This window comes from Strigops habroptila, chromosome 6 (genome assembly GCF_004027225.2).
Source record: "Strigops habroptila isolate Jane chromosome 6, bStrHab1.2.pri, whole genome shotgun sequence".
Taxonomy (NCBI): Eukaryota; Metazoa; Chordata; class Aves; order Psittaciformes; family Psittacidae; genus Strigops; species Strigops habroptila.
The window spans coordinates 41,613,657-41,628,938 of record NC_044282.2 but is presented as its reverse complement, the minus strand read 5'-3'; the positions used below and the strand labels follow the sequence as shown (position 1 = coordinate 41,628,938).

Sequence of the window (15,282 nt, the reverse complement as noted above, 5' to 3'; positions counted from 1 at the left end):
GGTCTAGTGGAAGGTGTCCCTGCCCATGGCAGGGGGTTGGAACTAGGTGATCTTAAGGTCCCTTCCAACCCCAACAATTCCATGATTCTGTGAAGCCCCAGTAAGCAGCAATGAGAGTAAGTAAATTCTGGCGAGGTCTTGTACATGTTTCACCAGTAAAACCAATTTTAACATCATCTTCTTAGGACCTGGTTATGAAAAGCATCATGTTACCCCTGGAGAGAGCCATTATCTGTACTCTAGTTATCGACAACTAATTATGAGCAGATAAATAATGAATTTCTGATTGCAATGATTAAGGTGCTTATTATGACTAGTAATAGGATGTTGTCTTAAAAAAACTGCAGGAAGAGTGCAAGTTATTTTGGAAGTTAGTTTTGCTTTTTTAGAAGTTGATCTGCTGTTGTTGGATTTGCCCAACAAGGTCTCAAGAGGAACCTTCTATCAGAATTAGAGGATATTTATGTATGGCGACCAGAATCAAAGAAGTTGTTGTCAAAGATCAAAAGGGTTCAGAAAAGAACTACAGGAAGGACTTGAAGTTTCTCTAACAGTGAAAGATAATTACAAAAGGGAAAATGAATGCACACGGATAATGAATTGGTTGCCAAAAGGAGAAGGATATTGCTAGTAAATTTTTAATCATGGAATTGAATTAGTTGCATTTAGTCTGTTCTTTATCATGTGTCTGTTCTTTATCATGGCCTTTAATAACAAGCAGTCATTAAACAGTTTACCCAAGACTGATTCCCAGCCATTTCAGCTCCTGAAATAATACCTAGATGTGAGTGAAGTGCAACATATTTAACAAAATTACACAAACAACAGGATAAAGTGGTCTCTCTGCTGGAAGCTGAACTGAATGCCATAGTGGTATTCCTGGCCTCCACCTTTACATATGGCCCAATTTTCCCTTCTCTTTCTCTTTCTTTTGTAGAGCCTATACAGCTATGTGAGAACTATTTTAAGTTCCCACTATGATGAACTACATTAAAAACAAGTAACTTTGTGAAAATGAGAACATTTTTGAAAGTAATTCTTTTCAATATTTAATTTGTAATTCGGGTTGTATAAACCTACACAAAGACATGGGCTAGTTAACATACATTCATATTCACAAGCTGTAGAATGAAAAATGCAGGAAAAACATGGCTTAATCAATGTCATTTGAAATGCCACCATTTCCACATCATGTAATGATAATAAATTTACTATACCTGGGCATGTTTCACTACTGCTGCATCAAATGGAGCATAGCCAGCCTATCAAGGGAGGCGATTCTTCCCTTTTACTCTGCTTTCATGAGACCCCACCTGCAGTACTGCATACAGCTCTGGGATCCCAGTGCATGAAGGACATGGGCCTGTTGGAACTAGTCCAGAGGAAGGCCATGAAGATGCTCTGAGGGCTGGACCACCTGTCCTACGAAGACAGGCTGAGATAGTTGGGCTCGTTCAGCTCGGAGAGACCTTAAAGCAGCCTTCCGGTACCTAAAAGGGGATTACAAGCATGCTGTAGAGGGGCTTTTTACAAGGGTATAGAGTGATAGGACAAGGGGGAATGGATTTAAACTGGAAGAGGGTAAATTTAGGTTAGGTAGTGGGAAGACAATATGAGGCTGGGGAGACACTGTCACAGGTTGCCCCGAGAAGCTGCGGCTGCACCATCCCTGGCAGTGTTCAAGGCCAGGCTCGATGCGGCTTTGAGCAACCTGGTGTAGCGGCAGAGGAGATGGAACTAGATTATCTTTAAGGTCCCTTCACCCCGAACCATTCTGTGATTCTATGACGATTAACGAGTTTCACGTGGAACATGAGATTCAGTTCCATGATCGGTGCACCCTGGCACGCTCGGCCGTGAGGATGGTGCTGAGGGGGAAATGGCTTGTCCCGCGTGTCCCCGCTCTTCTTCTCTCTCGCCCGCGGGGCTCCCCCCGCCCGCAGGTGTCCATGCGGCGGGCAGCGGCCCCGGCCCCGGCGGCGCCGTCACGTGCGGCGCCAGGAATGCGGCAGGGGTACACAGGGAGGGGGGTGTGGAGGCGGTGACCGCCCGCCCCGCCGCGACCGGCAGGCTGCTGCGCCAACCGGGAGGCGGCGGCGCACCGCGCTGCCCCAATGGCGGCGGGCGGGGCGGGGCGGGAGCGGCGGCGGCGGCCCCGGGGGGCGGTAACGGCGGCGGCAGCGGGCGGGTCCCCGCCAGGACTCAGCAGCTCCGCTCGGCGGCGGCCCGCGGGCGGGGCGGGTGACGTGTCCAGGAGCGGGGCAGCCGCTGGAGTCCCGGCGGGGCGGGGCGGAGCGGGCCGGGCCGGGCGGCGGCCTCGGAGCTCCCGGTGTCGGCGTTGTCCGTGGCGGAGGAGGTGAGTGTTTGTTCCCTCCGCGGCTGGCTGCAGCCGGCGGGGAGCGCCGGGGCTCGCTCCGGTGTGTGTTCACCAGGGGAAGTTTGGTCCTCCGAGGCTGGCTCGGTGTTGGGTGAGGGGGCAGCACGCCCCGTCCCGGCGGTGCGGGTGCCTCGGCGGGACTGCCCGCCTCGGTGCAGGAGGAGAGGAAACGCAGGGTTTGGAATGTATCGTTAAGCGGGTTTTGCCAGTGTAACGCGGCTTGGCGAGTTGCGGGAGCGAGGCTGCCAGGCATCGTTAGCAAGCGCATTTACTCCTTTCCCGAACTTCCAGCTCTTGATCCTCGGTGAGGTCTCGTCCCCAGTGTTTTCGCTGGGGTTTTCTCTCCTGTATGTCTGCCTCTTCGTGTTCCGCGGCACCGGGAGCTGCCCGGATCCACCTCCTCTCCCCTCTTCAGCAGGTACGGACACGGCCATTGAAAATCCAAACTCCCGCGGGGACGTGAGTTTCTTTCCTCCCCCCTTCTCAGAAACTGCGTTCAACACCAGCTGTGTAGTTGGCATCTGCAATTAAATTGGATTTATTGAAACGGGAGAAATACCTCGGCACAGTAACAAATGTCCATTTATGTATTTTTTCAAAGGAGGTTTTAAATTGTCTTCGGTTTATTTGTAATTAACACTTTAACTGTTGGAGGAGTTACAGAGTTGCTTGCGATGATCCCAGATCATATAGTTACTCTTGAAAGATGCCCTGTTCTTACGGAGTAAGGCAAGAACAGCTTTTAAGGCTGGCCAGTCATTCACCTGGGCAAGTGAGTGAGCTTTGTCAGTAGGCCATACCGAGTGCTTGGAAAGACAGCTATTAATAATTTGCCCGTAGCAAAGGCTTATTTTAAAGGCCTTTAGGTGGTGGTTATCCATCTTAAATTCCTTCCTCTTTCATTTTAGAATTTGTTCAGTCCTTCTTTTTTCCCCCAAAGCTACAAGGATCATGGCTTTTATCTTGTGCTAGCAGGTTTGAAGTTGTATAATTGCAACATAAATAGTATCTTCTTTAATTCTTTCAGATGTACAATTTAACTGCCGCCATAAATGGTGTAGGGTTTTCCTGCATGAGTCAGGAAATAAGAAAGATTGACTGTTTAACAACAGCTGTCTTCTGCTGACTAAGCACAGTGAGGATATACCAATGTATGTTAGTTTGTGACTGTTGTTATTGTAAAGAAGTGACAATAATGTTTTCCAAAAGCCATTACTCAGTTTAGTGAACCCCAGTGAGCAACCTGTTCTACAGTAGAAAGGAAGTATTACATTTTTCAAATTTTCTGTTGGTGCTGGGGAGGCAAAGATTTATTGCCTGAACATGGGACATGTTGGGTAGCTACAACCGCAAGCCCATAATTCAGGCAGGGGTTCTGGCTGTTCAGCTGTTTTCTTCAATGGGCCCTTCATTCTTTTCACTTGGGTGATCTGTTTGATCTTGATAATCTGTCTGACTTGCTTTGTTTAATCCGTCTTGTCTTTTTTTTTTTTTTTCCTTTCCGCCCTTGGGCTCAGTAGCCCACAAACTCGTTACATGTGTTTATCTGGTTATGAACAGTAGTTCTTTAGATGCTACATTGAAATCTGATATTTCTGAAGGCTTTATAGTGAGATTTCAAGACTTTTATAATACAGCCTATGGATTTCTGAGCTTCCCTATGGTGCTGTTCATGAGATATAACCTACTATGTGAGTGGCAACGGGTGGTATGTGATGGGGTAGGCACTGGCTTTCGTGGCTGATACCCACAGGTGGATGTGTTGGGAAAAGAGACTGTGGAAGCAGATAGATATTTGAGGCATGTGCTGCCTGTCAGCTCCTGTTGAGTGCAAGGACCTGGCAGGATCCTGTAGACTGGGGCTTAGGGAGTTCGTACGCCACAGGATATGGAGAGGAGGCGTAGTGCTACATGATGGGTGTGTGCAAGCTGGCCTCACAGCTCTGAGACATTGAGACCAAATACGCAAGTCTTGTGCTATTCCCTGCGACAGGTCAGTGGTAGAGCACACCTAGGTAGTGAAGAGGCAGTTGCCTCCCTCCATGCCCATGCACAGGAGCCCTCTTCTGAGTAACCAGGAGCTGTGGTTGCTCCCAGCAGGTGGGATATGGTTTTGCTCATCAGTAAACTGTGACAATCCTTTCCTAGAGTAGAATACTGTGAAACAGATGTAATATTTGTTGAGATTTAACTTTAAAAATCCACAGTGTTACATAGATAGTATTAAGATTCTAATTTCTGTTATAATTGAAACCAAGGTACCTCAACTTCTTGTTTTTTACCTTCTAGCCCTTTAACTTCAGTGGAAACATGCTGACTTACACCAGGTTGAAATACTAAGTCTAAGAACTTACTTTGGTCATATGCCAAATACAAAAGGTTCTGATTATCCTAAACCTTGTAGCTGCATGCCCTCAGTAAGGTATAGACTTAGTTTTGAGTAGGCTGAATATTAGACGTAACAGCAAGTTACTCTTTTTAACAACATTTTCTTGGATGTTTTATGTTTTTTTGGTTGGTTTTGAGCTGTTTAGGAATCCTTACGTAGTTGAAAGAAGACAACAAGCTTGTCTAAAACCTGAAAGGCTATTGTCAAACTTCATAATTGTTAATGGAATTTAATGCATCTGGGAATAGTACATTACTCATTTGTAAAACAGGAAGTCTATTAACTGCTTCTATATAAAGTAGAAATTATTTTTAGAACCTGTTGTAAAAAATTTATAAACTTTAGTCTATTTCTGAAGAAGCCAGGAAGCAAATTCTGCAATCCAGGAGGAGGAGGAGGAGTTTTGTTTCAGACTTTCAGATTAAAATTTATATGTTGTACAGAGCTGCAGTCAGTTTATTCATGCATCTATAATACTACACTGCTCTCAGTTTTGTATGTGATGGAGAAATGAGCCGTGTCTAGTACTTATTTTCTTAATTTTTACATGTGTGGAATAGTAATTTTCTTTCTGCTTCTGTAACGTGACTTCTGATTCACGTTTTGCATTTTCTTGAATGATGTCTTTCCATTTTACAGTTTTAGATTAGAACTTTAGAAGGGATCTCATGGGGAATTTTCTTTACATCTAGAGGCCATAAGACATTTAGAAACTGTCATTCCAGTTTCCTGTTGGCTTTTAGAGCCACAAGTGCATTTCCGTACTGTCCTTGGATGTTTCTTGTGGAATATCTGTTGCTGCAGTTGTCCCTTAGAGAAACTTCCTTTGCAGTTACAGTGTAAATTAAACACTGTGAATGCAATTGTTGAATGCGTCTTACTTTTTGAACATTTTCTGTGTTAGGATAGGGCAGTAAATGAGGCTTCATTGATAGCGGTATGAATTAGTCTTATTTTGTATATATTCTGCAACATGTGAGGGAGGCATTTTCCATATCCAAGACCACCTTTTGCTAAAATCAACATTCATTACAGGTATTTTTTCCACTCCTGTTCCTATTCATTCGAAGTCTTTCTTGTTATTACACCTGTTAGTGAAAAATTAATATTGGTTTGTTTCTGAATCTAGAAGTAGTTTAAAGTGTGGAAAATCTGCAAGCCTGGGTGCTTGGAGGTTATCAGGGATTCGTAAACTGAAGCCTGAGAGTGAGTTACAGAGACTGCAGGCATATTATGAAGGTGCTCTTTATAATAGGGAGGCACGCTACAATAAGGGGGGGGGGGGTACATTAGCAAGGTAAACCAAAATTCTCAGTATGGAGCTATACAATGTCTTCATACTCTTTTATGTTTTCACGTCTTTCTTAGTAATGTCATTCTGTGCATGTGTGGTTTGCAGAGAGCAGAATCTTGGGACTCAAGATCTGTCACATACCCATGAAAGGAAACTGCTGCATTATTAGCACCTATTGAGATTTAAATCACTTGGACATTTTCTTACAGTAAAGAATCTGAATTTTACTCATGCCGAAATACTTCAGATTATTTTGAAACCAGGGACGTGTAAAAGTACAATTTGTTTTTAAGGGAGTGATGACAAGTAATGATAAACAAGGTTTGAAAATTGTTTTCAAATGTGTGTTTTTTAGATCAAAAACTTGATTCATATTTTATTCTGAATTGCCTGGATCAGCAGGACTGTGGGAAGTGATGCATAACTGCACAACATTGATCCGTGTCCTACATGTTCGCTGCTCAGTCAGGAAGCCTGAAGCTTAATGTCAAATGTGTGGGTGAAGCAGTTAACAAGAGCAAAATAAGTTGTTCTACTTATGTGGTGCTGAATAGGGGCATTATCTTGGGAAAATCTGGTTCAGTGACTTGCTGTTCTGTACAGTACTTGTTACTTGGGACTGAACCATGAATGCAAGCTATTAGGATACAAGCTCAAGGTCAAACATTCACTCTTGTTTCTGTTCTGTACTCTCTTTTCTCAAAATGCTTCCAGGAAGATTGCAGAAATCATATGAATTTTTTATTTTTATTTTTTTCCCTTAGAGATAGAGAATATACATCTCAGAAATTTCAAGAAAGGGGATAAACATTATTTTCTCATTGGTAAAACAGGATCATAAGTTATGGGGAAGCAGATGCCAATATTTAGGTTTCCTGTTAGGACCACATAATAAACATTATTATGTGTAATATTTAATGTTGCAAACCACAGACTGACCAATTTGAGTCTTTAAAACTTCAGTTTTTGCCTATAGAAAGTGGAGAAGAAAGAGGTTTACTCAATCATTTCCAAATCAACAGGAGAATGAAGATCGCAGATATTAGGACTAGATGCAGAACTTAAGCTTCCATGGAAAACTGCCTTATACATTATACATTTTTGAAATCAAGGGCTGTTTTGTGCAGGTGTTGTTTCTTACTTTAATTGATGATTTAACGGCTGCATTACCTGATTTCTGATTTATTTCCATAATATTTTGGTGTTACAAGAAGAAAATAAATGAACATTATGTTATTTTTCTAGAGCATGCATTATGACTCTAATTTATGATTAGAAATGTATTTCTGTATTTTAGTCCAAATATTTTAGGAACACAGGAATAAGACTGTATTTGTGTTCTTAATAACTTCATTCATCAGGTGAGATAAATTTGTTTGATTGGACACTTTTGTAATGACCAGATGTAATGGGCTGCCCATGATGAGAAACAGTATGATTACATTTCCCAAGGACAGTGGCACCCAAGAAGTGAAAATGTGTAGGAAAAGTGTCTCTGTAAGGACTAGGTTTGCAGAAGGTGGTAGGAACTGATCTTCAGTTCAGTGTATCATTTCACTTGTGTCATGAGAAAGAGCTTCTGATGGAAATTTTCACCAGTTGTCATCAGTATCTTGAAAGACAGCCCATGCCTTGTAATCTGGGGCTCATTGATACAATGCAGGTTTGACTAGGACTTTCTGCTTTTGTGGGGGATGTGTATGTGAAGTACAGTTGGAGGGGTCGAAAATCCATAAAACACATTTCTCCTCCCACATCATCATCATTATTATTATCTTTTTTTTTTTTTTTTCTTTTTCACTAAGAATTTGGTTTGCTGGGGAATCAACATGGGTTTCATGGGAGGTCATTTTCCCTGTGACAAAGATACTGCCTTTTATATGCGAGGCTGATAAGAATTACAAGAATAAATGCACCAAAATAGTTGATTTTTTTTTAATTAAAAGCCACTTAGAAATTTTTGCATTATAGTTACATGTGTATAATAATATTTATGCAGCTGCAGCATATGTAGGTTTACATCACAACTGAAGTGTTATGCCACGTGCAAAGATCTTCTCTGACTTGATAGAAATCTTGCTGAGGATATTTCCAATTAAGGTAATACTTGATCTGCAATATTGAAAGGGTCTAATTTGGATTAAGTTTAAAAGAGGAAATTTCAGAAATAAGATTACTTTAGAGCAAATTAAGAAAAATGCTCTTAGTATTCATTTATATTTTATTTTGCAATAAAATATGTGAACGACACAGATTATGATCTTCAACTAGTGATAAGTCCTCTGGTTTGTATGGCACAGAACAAGAAGGAAAAACTCCAAATCAGTCCTGACTAGAAGTAGGTGACGCCAGCATTCAGTTTTAATTTTTCGGATTGCTTGCTTTTGTTATGGTATGCTTGACCTTCAGGATGGCCTCCAAAACCCAGGGTGATGCCCCTCTTCTTCCTTTGGGTATTTAAACAGTTGCCAGGACAAAAGGCAGGATCAAAGGCTTATTCACTAGAAGTGCCCTATGTGCATTTTGGGAACCTGTTCCCTTCTCTGGTTTCAGAAACTTTTTACCCGTGCTCCCTCTCATTCCATGAATATTTGTAGGTCTCAGCTTTCCCATCTATAAGTTAAATATAGTGCTACTGAGTTTAATGAAATTCTGTGTTCATGTTGTGTTCAGCAAGGTCTTTTGCAGATCTGGGAAGATGTATGACTAGATAGGTGAAAAACTGGTGGGGTGGTTGGGTTAGAGGTGGCAATTTGTTGTAACTTACACGGAGGCTGGTAACTGGTGGTGTGCCTTGCTGTCTGTCACAGGATGTGTCCTGTTTTATGTTATGCGTGACTTGGAAGTTAAACGATCCTCAATTGCTCATGAAATTTGCAGGTGACACCAAACTGGGAGAAGGGGTGAGCAGTGGATGTGCTTGAGATATAAGGCTGTCGCTGAGAAGGATGTGGGCAGGTTGGAGGGGCTCGCTGACAGGAACTTTGTGACATTCAACAGTGACAAGGGCAAGGTCGTGTACGTGGGAAGGATGAGCTCCTCCAAGAGGAAGGGTTCTCCTTCACTCAGCGGTTGTCAGACCACACCTGGAGTATTGCATCCAGCTTTGCATCCACACCCCACCCTGCCCCAGTACAAGAAGGATGTGGATAAACTGGAGCAAGTTCAGCACAAGGCCACCACGATGTCAAGGAGTTGCAGCAGTGCCCTGGAGGAGAGGCTGAGAGAGCTGAGCTTGTTCTGCCTTACGGTAGCCCACCCCTGCTTGCTGGCAGGTTGTCAAGAAGGTGGCAGGACAACAGGCAGTGGTCATAAGCAGAAGTAAGGGTGGTTCTAACTAGGTATAAGGGCAATGTTTTTCTCTAGGAGGACAATCAAGCAGGAGAACATGTTGCCTGGCAAGGTTTGACATCTCTGTCTTTGGAGATTTTCAGGATCTCAGTAGATAATGCAGCCTGGTCTCACCTGATAGATGACCTGGCTTTGAGCAGCATGTTGGACTACATGACCTCTGAAGGTACCTGTCAACCTGAATGTGTCTGTCAAGCAGTGATTCTATATTTTGCCTTGCAGTAATGATCTGTAGAGGAGAAGAACATAAATACTAAAAAATCCATAGTGCCTTCTGCTTGCGCTGTGGGTAGGAGCCCTCAGACAAATCTGAAAATGCAGTCTTTGCTTTCTTTCTCCTTTCTTCTCCTTCAGATGATGTACTGAGCAAGAACCAGCTTTAGGTGAAGAAACGTTGTAAATAATATCCTTTAAAAAGAAAGAACGGAAAACCAATCTTCAGCCATGTTCTTGGGGTGTGCCTGGTAGGCCGCTGCTTGTTCAGGGTTTGCTGCCACATTGTTCTCTAGCTTTAAGTAGGATGCTGCTTGGTGTGAGAAAGGGTGGCAGAAAATGAAGTAGCTTTTGGGGAAGTGGATTCTGCATGCAGTCTGAATAATGTGCCTTTCTGTGGATCTGACATTGCATTGCAGCTGGTAATAGAATTTCCCCTGACTTTAACTGAGTGAGGAACTGGGCTTTGTATTTATTTTCTACGTGGATGTACACAGTTCCTTATTATTCCATTGCTTATTATTTAGGTAATTTTCTTTGATAAGCTTAAGAATAAAATCAGTGCAGTACAGGGCTTTTAGCTGTTGATAAACCCAAATATGCATTAAAAGAAATAACATCCAGTCTTGACACAACTACGTTCTATGGCTTACAGCATGTGGTGGTAAGCTGTTATGATATAAATGTCTGCTTCATCCACACCACTGTAGTATAAAAACAGTTCTTAAAAAAAAGAAAATCTACAGTCTGTGTTTCTTAAGAATAGTCTTAGATGGAGAACAAATTGTGCAAAAACCCGTAATTTTTTTATTCTGTTTTAACAGAGCCATCTTGAGGTATGGGGGGAAAAAGGAAATGAATCTTTTTTTTTTTTTTCCTTCTGCATTCTTTTCTTTCCTTGCTTCTCTGCACCCCCAAAAGAGTCTATATATCAAATTTCAGCCAGATTTACTTCCCAGTGGGAGTTCTGTAGTTACAGCTGGAAGAAGACTCAGTTGGGCATTACACAGCAATATTCAGTAAGTGACATGAACACAGGAGGATTTTAGACATTCATAGGCTTTGCCTTCACAGTTCGTGGTTTGTTTTTTTCTATTCTTTATTAATTCTTTATTTATTTTATTTAAGTTGTAGGATTTCAGGCTTTTTCAGAGAAGGGACTTTGCAGCTTGCCTGCACTAAGCTTTTTCCATGAGTCACAGTTCCTTGGAAATCAGTCTCCCTGTTTCATCTTTTCTGTTTTCTTTTAAAAAACGCTCACTGGCTCGTTCTTTCTGCACTGTTGAGTGAAGAATCCCGATGTCGCTGCAGTTACAGTGCACACTTCTTAAAGAGAAGGTATGTTGCCTTTACAGTTCTTAGGATGGTAGAGATGGAAAACTTGGCAGCATGTGCCCCTTGGAAGCTTAGTGTATGGGTCCTGTGCCACCGCGTCTAGACGCTGTGCTGCATCATAGTTTTGGCAGAATTTGCATCGGTCCTGTTTCTGTGACCTACTGACTATTGTACAAGTAACGACTTCTGGAAAACAGTTTTGATGAAGTGGAAATGCGGATGTTGATCAGCATTTGTATTCCTGTAGCTGAGAACTAGTGGTTTGTTGTTTGTCCCACAATTAGAGGAAACTGTCAAATAAAATCTGATGCGCAGCTGTAGCTGAGAAGCCTAGTCCTGGAGGCAGAAGGAGTTACCAGAGGTAATGAGATGGGAAACTGAGTCACAGAGAGAAACACTGATTTTATTCTGTAGTCTTTCTGCACTTTGGAACAGCCTACAGGTGCCTTTGTTTGCTTTGCTAAAACTGCCATTTGCTGTGGAATTGGTATTTTAGTCTTATGGATGCTAGGCCACCAGCCTCTGTTACATGGGTATTAGCACTCTGGGACTGTAAGGTCTGCTGTGGAACATTGCAGACTCCCACTTCCTACCATGGAAGTCTGACCTGCTTTCATGGTCGAAAGTGAGGGCTCAAAGGTGGAAAATTTGATATGACCTTGGGGATCATTTCATAGTTGGCCGATCCTGGCTTCTGGCGTGAGTGCCATTTGAGATCTGACTCCTTCAATTGCATGGGACTTCTCCATCTGGGAAGGGAGCGGTTTGAGTCATTAAATGGAGGTTATACTACATTTGAGAAATCAGTTTTATATGGAAAAAAAGCTCTGTATTTTTATAACCCCTGTGTCATATCCAGTACATCAGGGCAGTTGTTCAGTTATTCAGATTCATAATTTTATAATGCAATACCCATAAATATAATAGCTCATGTGTTTCATGTTTAATAGGTTATATTTTCTATTTGCAATTTTTAAATTGCTTTGGAACCAAATTTTAGTATTGCGTCTTAAAAGCACATAGCTGTTCAATGTCCTAAATAAATTTAGGTTAAACTAAACGTCTACTCAATGGTCATGACATTGCATCTGGAATTCAGTATTCAGTGTTGGGCCCCAGTATAAGTACGGTACTGGCAAACAGGAGCCAGTCCACTGATGGCCACTGCCATGGTTGTGAGAGGGAATAGGTCAGAAGAGGCTCAGGGAACTGGGTTTGTGTCAGTTAGAGAAGAAAGGACGGAGTGGGATTGAATTGCAGTCACCTACTCCCTAAGGTGAGCTTGTAAATAAGATAGAGCCAGGCTTTTTTCAGAGGTGCACACCAGGAGAATGAGAGGCAATGGCTGCAAGCTGCTGCAAGGGTAATTCCAGTTGGGCATAAGGGAAAAACTCTTCCCAGAGCATCTGGGAAAGCACAGGAGTGGGCTGCCTGGAGGGGGTGAAACCTCCACCTTTGGTGGGTTCCAGAACTTGTGAGGAAAATGCCCTGGGCAACCCAATCTATTTTTGAAGACACCTGTCCTGCCTGTATGAGCGAACATTCAGAGGTCCCTTACAGCTTCATTTCCATGAAGCTGTGATTTCCATGATTGTTTTTCGAATGCACCTGTATAGCTGTGTGGTGTGTAACTGTCTTAGCAGCAGAATCTGTGGGGAAACCACTTGAGCAACGAATGCATAGTGCGCCATATGCTGCTAGTCAAGTTATTTGTCTTAATCTTGATTTAAACATCTTTGACTTGAGCTAGTTCCCCTGCCTCTCAATAGAAGAATGAAAAACTTCTCTTTGAAATATGGTGCTGTTAGAGATTGTTCATGAACGAGCTGTCTGCTACATAAAATGGCAATTATTTTATTTTTATGGAGGGTATTACTGGAATGTACAATACACAAGCTCTTTTTGCTGTTGCAGTGTTTTTGTCAGCATCTAAAAAGCAGAGGAAAATATGTGGAACTTCAAGATGAATTAATGCAAGGTATAAGTCAACACCTAAGGCATTCTTAAGTGAGAAATTGTATCTTTCTTGTGAATAACTGCGCTGTTCAGATGGGAGCAAACAGGTCAGTGCCTAGGGCTCTAACACTGGCTCTGTGTCCTTCCTCAACACAAATCTTGTGTAATTTGAAGCATGTCACTGTGAGCTAGATCAAAATGGAAAACAAGCTGAAATCTTCCATAGCTCTGCATGTTAGTGAGGAAGAAACTGATTTTAAAAGTCATTGTTGAAGTTAACTTCCACAGGTGTTTAAAAATTTGCATCATACATTTAAATAAAAGAAAAAAATATCCTGAAGGCGTTTTAGGTACTCTTACAGATGTATTTGGAAGAGATGCTGAGACTAATTTTCAGAGGTTTCCTGGTTATTGCATGTTTCACGCTTGGAAAATCTATGTTCCACTGATGATGCCACTTTAAAAGAATAAAGAATAGCTTTTTCTTCAAACCATAGTTTTCCCTCATTTTGGCTGACAATTTTGGTGTGGCAAGGCACATTCCAGACATTTGTAAGCAGGAACACGCCTCTGAGTTCTGCAGATGTAAGTTTCACATGGAATCTTTAGAAGGGGCATTGTATAGTTAAAGCATGTAATGAAATATTTTTGTGTTATTGACAGATGTTGTATATGTGGATGAATGTTTTCTGAGCCTTGACTCTGATGCTACTTGGTTTCGTCTGGGAGTTGATTTAAAAATTACCAAAGCTTTAGACTATTTAAGGGGAATTTTGTATGTTTCAAAAATGCAAGTTGTTATGAATCGTCTCATCATATGAGGATCTCTAGCTACCAGAGTTGTTATCCTTCCCAGCATGTCTGCCCTGATGATTTGCCCTTGCATGCCTGATGTCAGGGACGTAAATTACCTGGTACATCCTAAGATTGGATCCTTTTTTGAGGCACTTCCTTCTATTCACTGCCACATCTTCTGTAAGTGGCAATTGATTTGACCTCTGTATCCCAATTCATTTAGTTTATTATTTCTCCACTGTACCTTGAATTTCACTATCTCCTTCAACCTACTCTTTTTATACTTTCACTATGGAGACTTTCCAAGGGCTTGAGCTGTTTTGTGTGCTGTAGCCAGCAGAAGTGGTAGCTTCTTGAGGTTAATATTTATGGGCCATGCAAGAGTGGGACAGAAAATTCAGCATTGGTTCTTCCACTGTCTGGTGTGGCTTTTGGAAACTTACTTTGCCCCCTCAGCCTTGTTCTGAAATGTTTTTGACTCAAAGTCTCTTGAGTTAGACTGAAAATGGGTTTGGGGCAGAGTGCGTGCATTGCTCAGCATAACAGGTCCAGTCTTTACTTCCAGATGATACTGGAATATCACTATTAATTATGTGTATAAAGTGTATACTTAAAACTTGTGATTTCTGCTTCTCAAATGGAGAAAAACATCATCAAAACTGATGAGCTTCCTAGAATTTTTATCCCTCTTCATGAAGATTTTGAAACAGAATATGTACTCCAAACAGGCACTAAAATAACATGTTTTAGTGATCTACTTGTGATTGTCGCAATGGGAGCTGCAGAGTACCAAATAGTTTTGAAAACTTCGTCTTTCTTTAGCTGGCTTATTGAGATCATTAAAAGAATTGGCTGCAGTACTGAGGGCTGTGTACATAAAAATTGCACTAAATGTATTCTGAAGCCAGAAGCCAGGCACATTTCCTCTCTTCCATAATGATAATAGCTAATAGGTATGAGCTTGGCCAAACTAAAAGGAGTGTCTCAATATTTGGAAACTATGTTAATCTACAAACATGTTCCCTTCATTTTTGCAGGGTTTTTCAGTCTGCTAAAGGCACGGTGGATATACTAGGATGGACACAGAGGAATTCCCTCCCCCACCACCAGAAGGTAATGAAATTGCTTGGGGTTTAAAGCCAATTTTCTTGTAACCATTTGATAAGATTTCGAAAATTGTTTTTTGCCTCCCAAATCTCCATTTCCCCATATAGTCTTAAGACTTGGTCACAGTGGTATTTTGCTGAAACATGAGCTCCTGTCATCTACTCTGTATTGTTCTTGGACCTTGCTTGCTGCTGTTGTGAGAACATGATGGAAGAAACCAGGTGAGCGACTGGTCCTGACAATCTAAATCTGCAAATACGTGTTTTCTGAGGCAACGTGTGGACCGTATCATCACACCTTTGTTGTGTGCTGTGGCAGCCTCAAGTGTTCATGCACGTGGTACCCTGTAGAGAAAAAACAAGTGAAGTCTTTGGACCTGTGTCTGAAATGCCTGGACAAGTTTGGAGCCTGAATTGAGGGGACAGAGAGGGGTAAGTTGTTTTCTGTTAGGGCAGGTGCTACTTC

The 15,282-nt window shown here is 42.0% G+C and overlaps 1 protein-coding gene across 5 annotated transcripts in view; it reads left to right on the top strand.

Moving 5' to 3' along the window:
* Positions 1 to 2,173: 2,173 nt before the first annotated feature.
* The window catches only part of ARHGEF10 (Rho guanine nucleotide exchange factor 10), a 115,011-nt gene continuing 101,902 nt past the window's right edge, over positions 2,174 to 15,282 (top strand). For 4 of the 5 annotated variants that reach the window (XM_030489806.1, XM_030489807.1, XM_030489808.1 and 1 more), the window contains exons 1-2: positions 2,177 to 2,356; positions 14,748 to 14,823. In XM_030489806.1, the coding sequence (XP_030345666.1) occupies positions 14,787 to 14,823 (37 nt within the window). In that variant the 5' untranslated portion in view covers positions 2,177 to 2,356; positions 14,748 to 14,786. Of the gene's footprint in view, positions 2,357 to 14,747; positions 14,824 to 15,282 lie in introns of all 5 variants that reach the window. The other variant, XM_030489810.1, reaches the window with a different exon arrangement.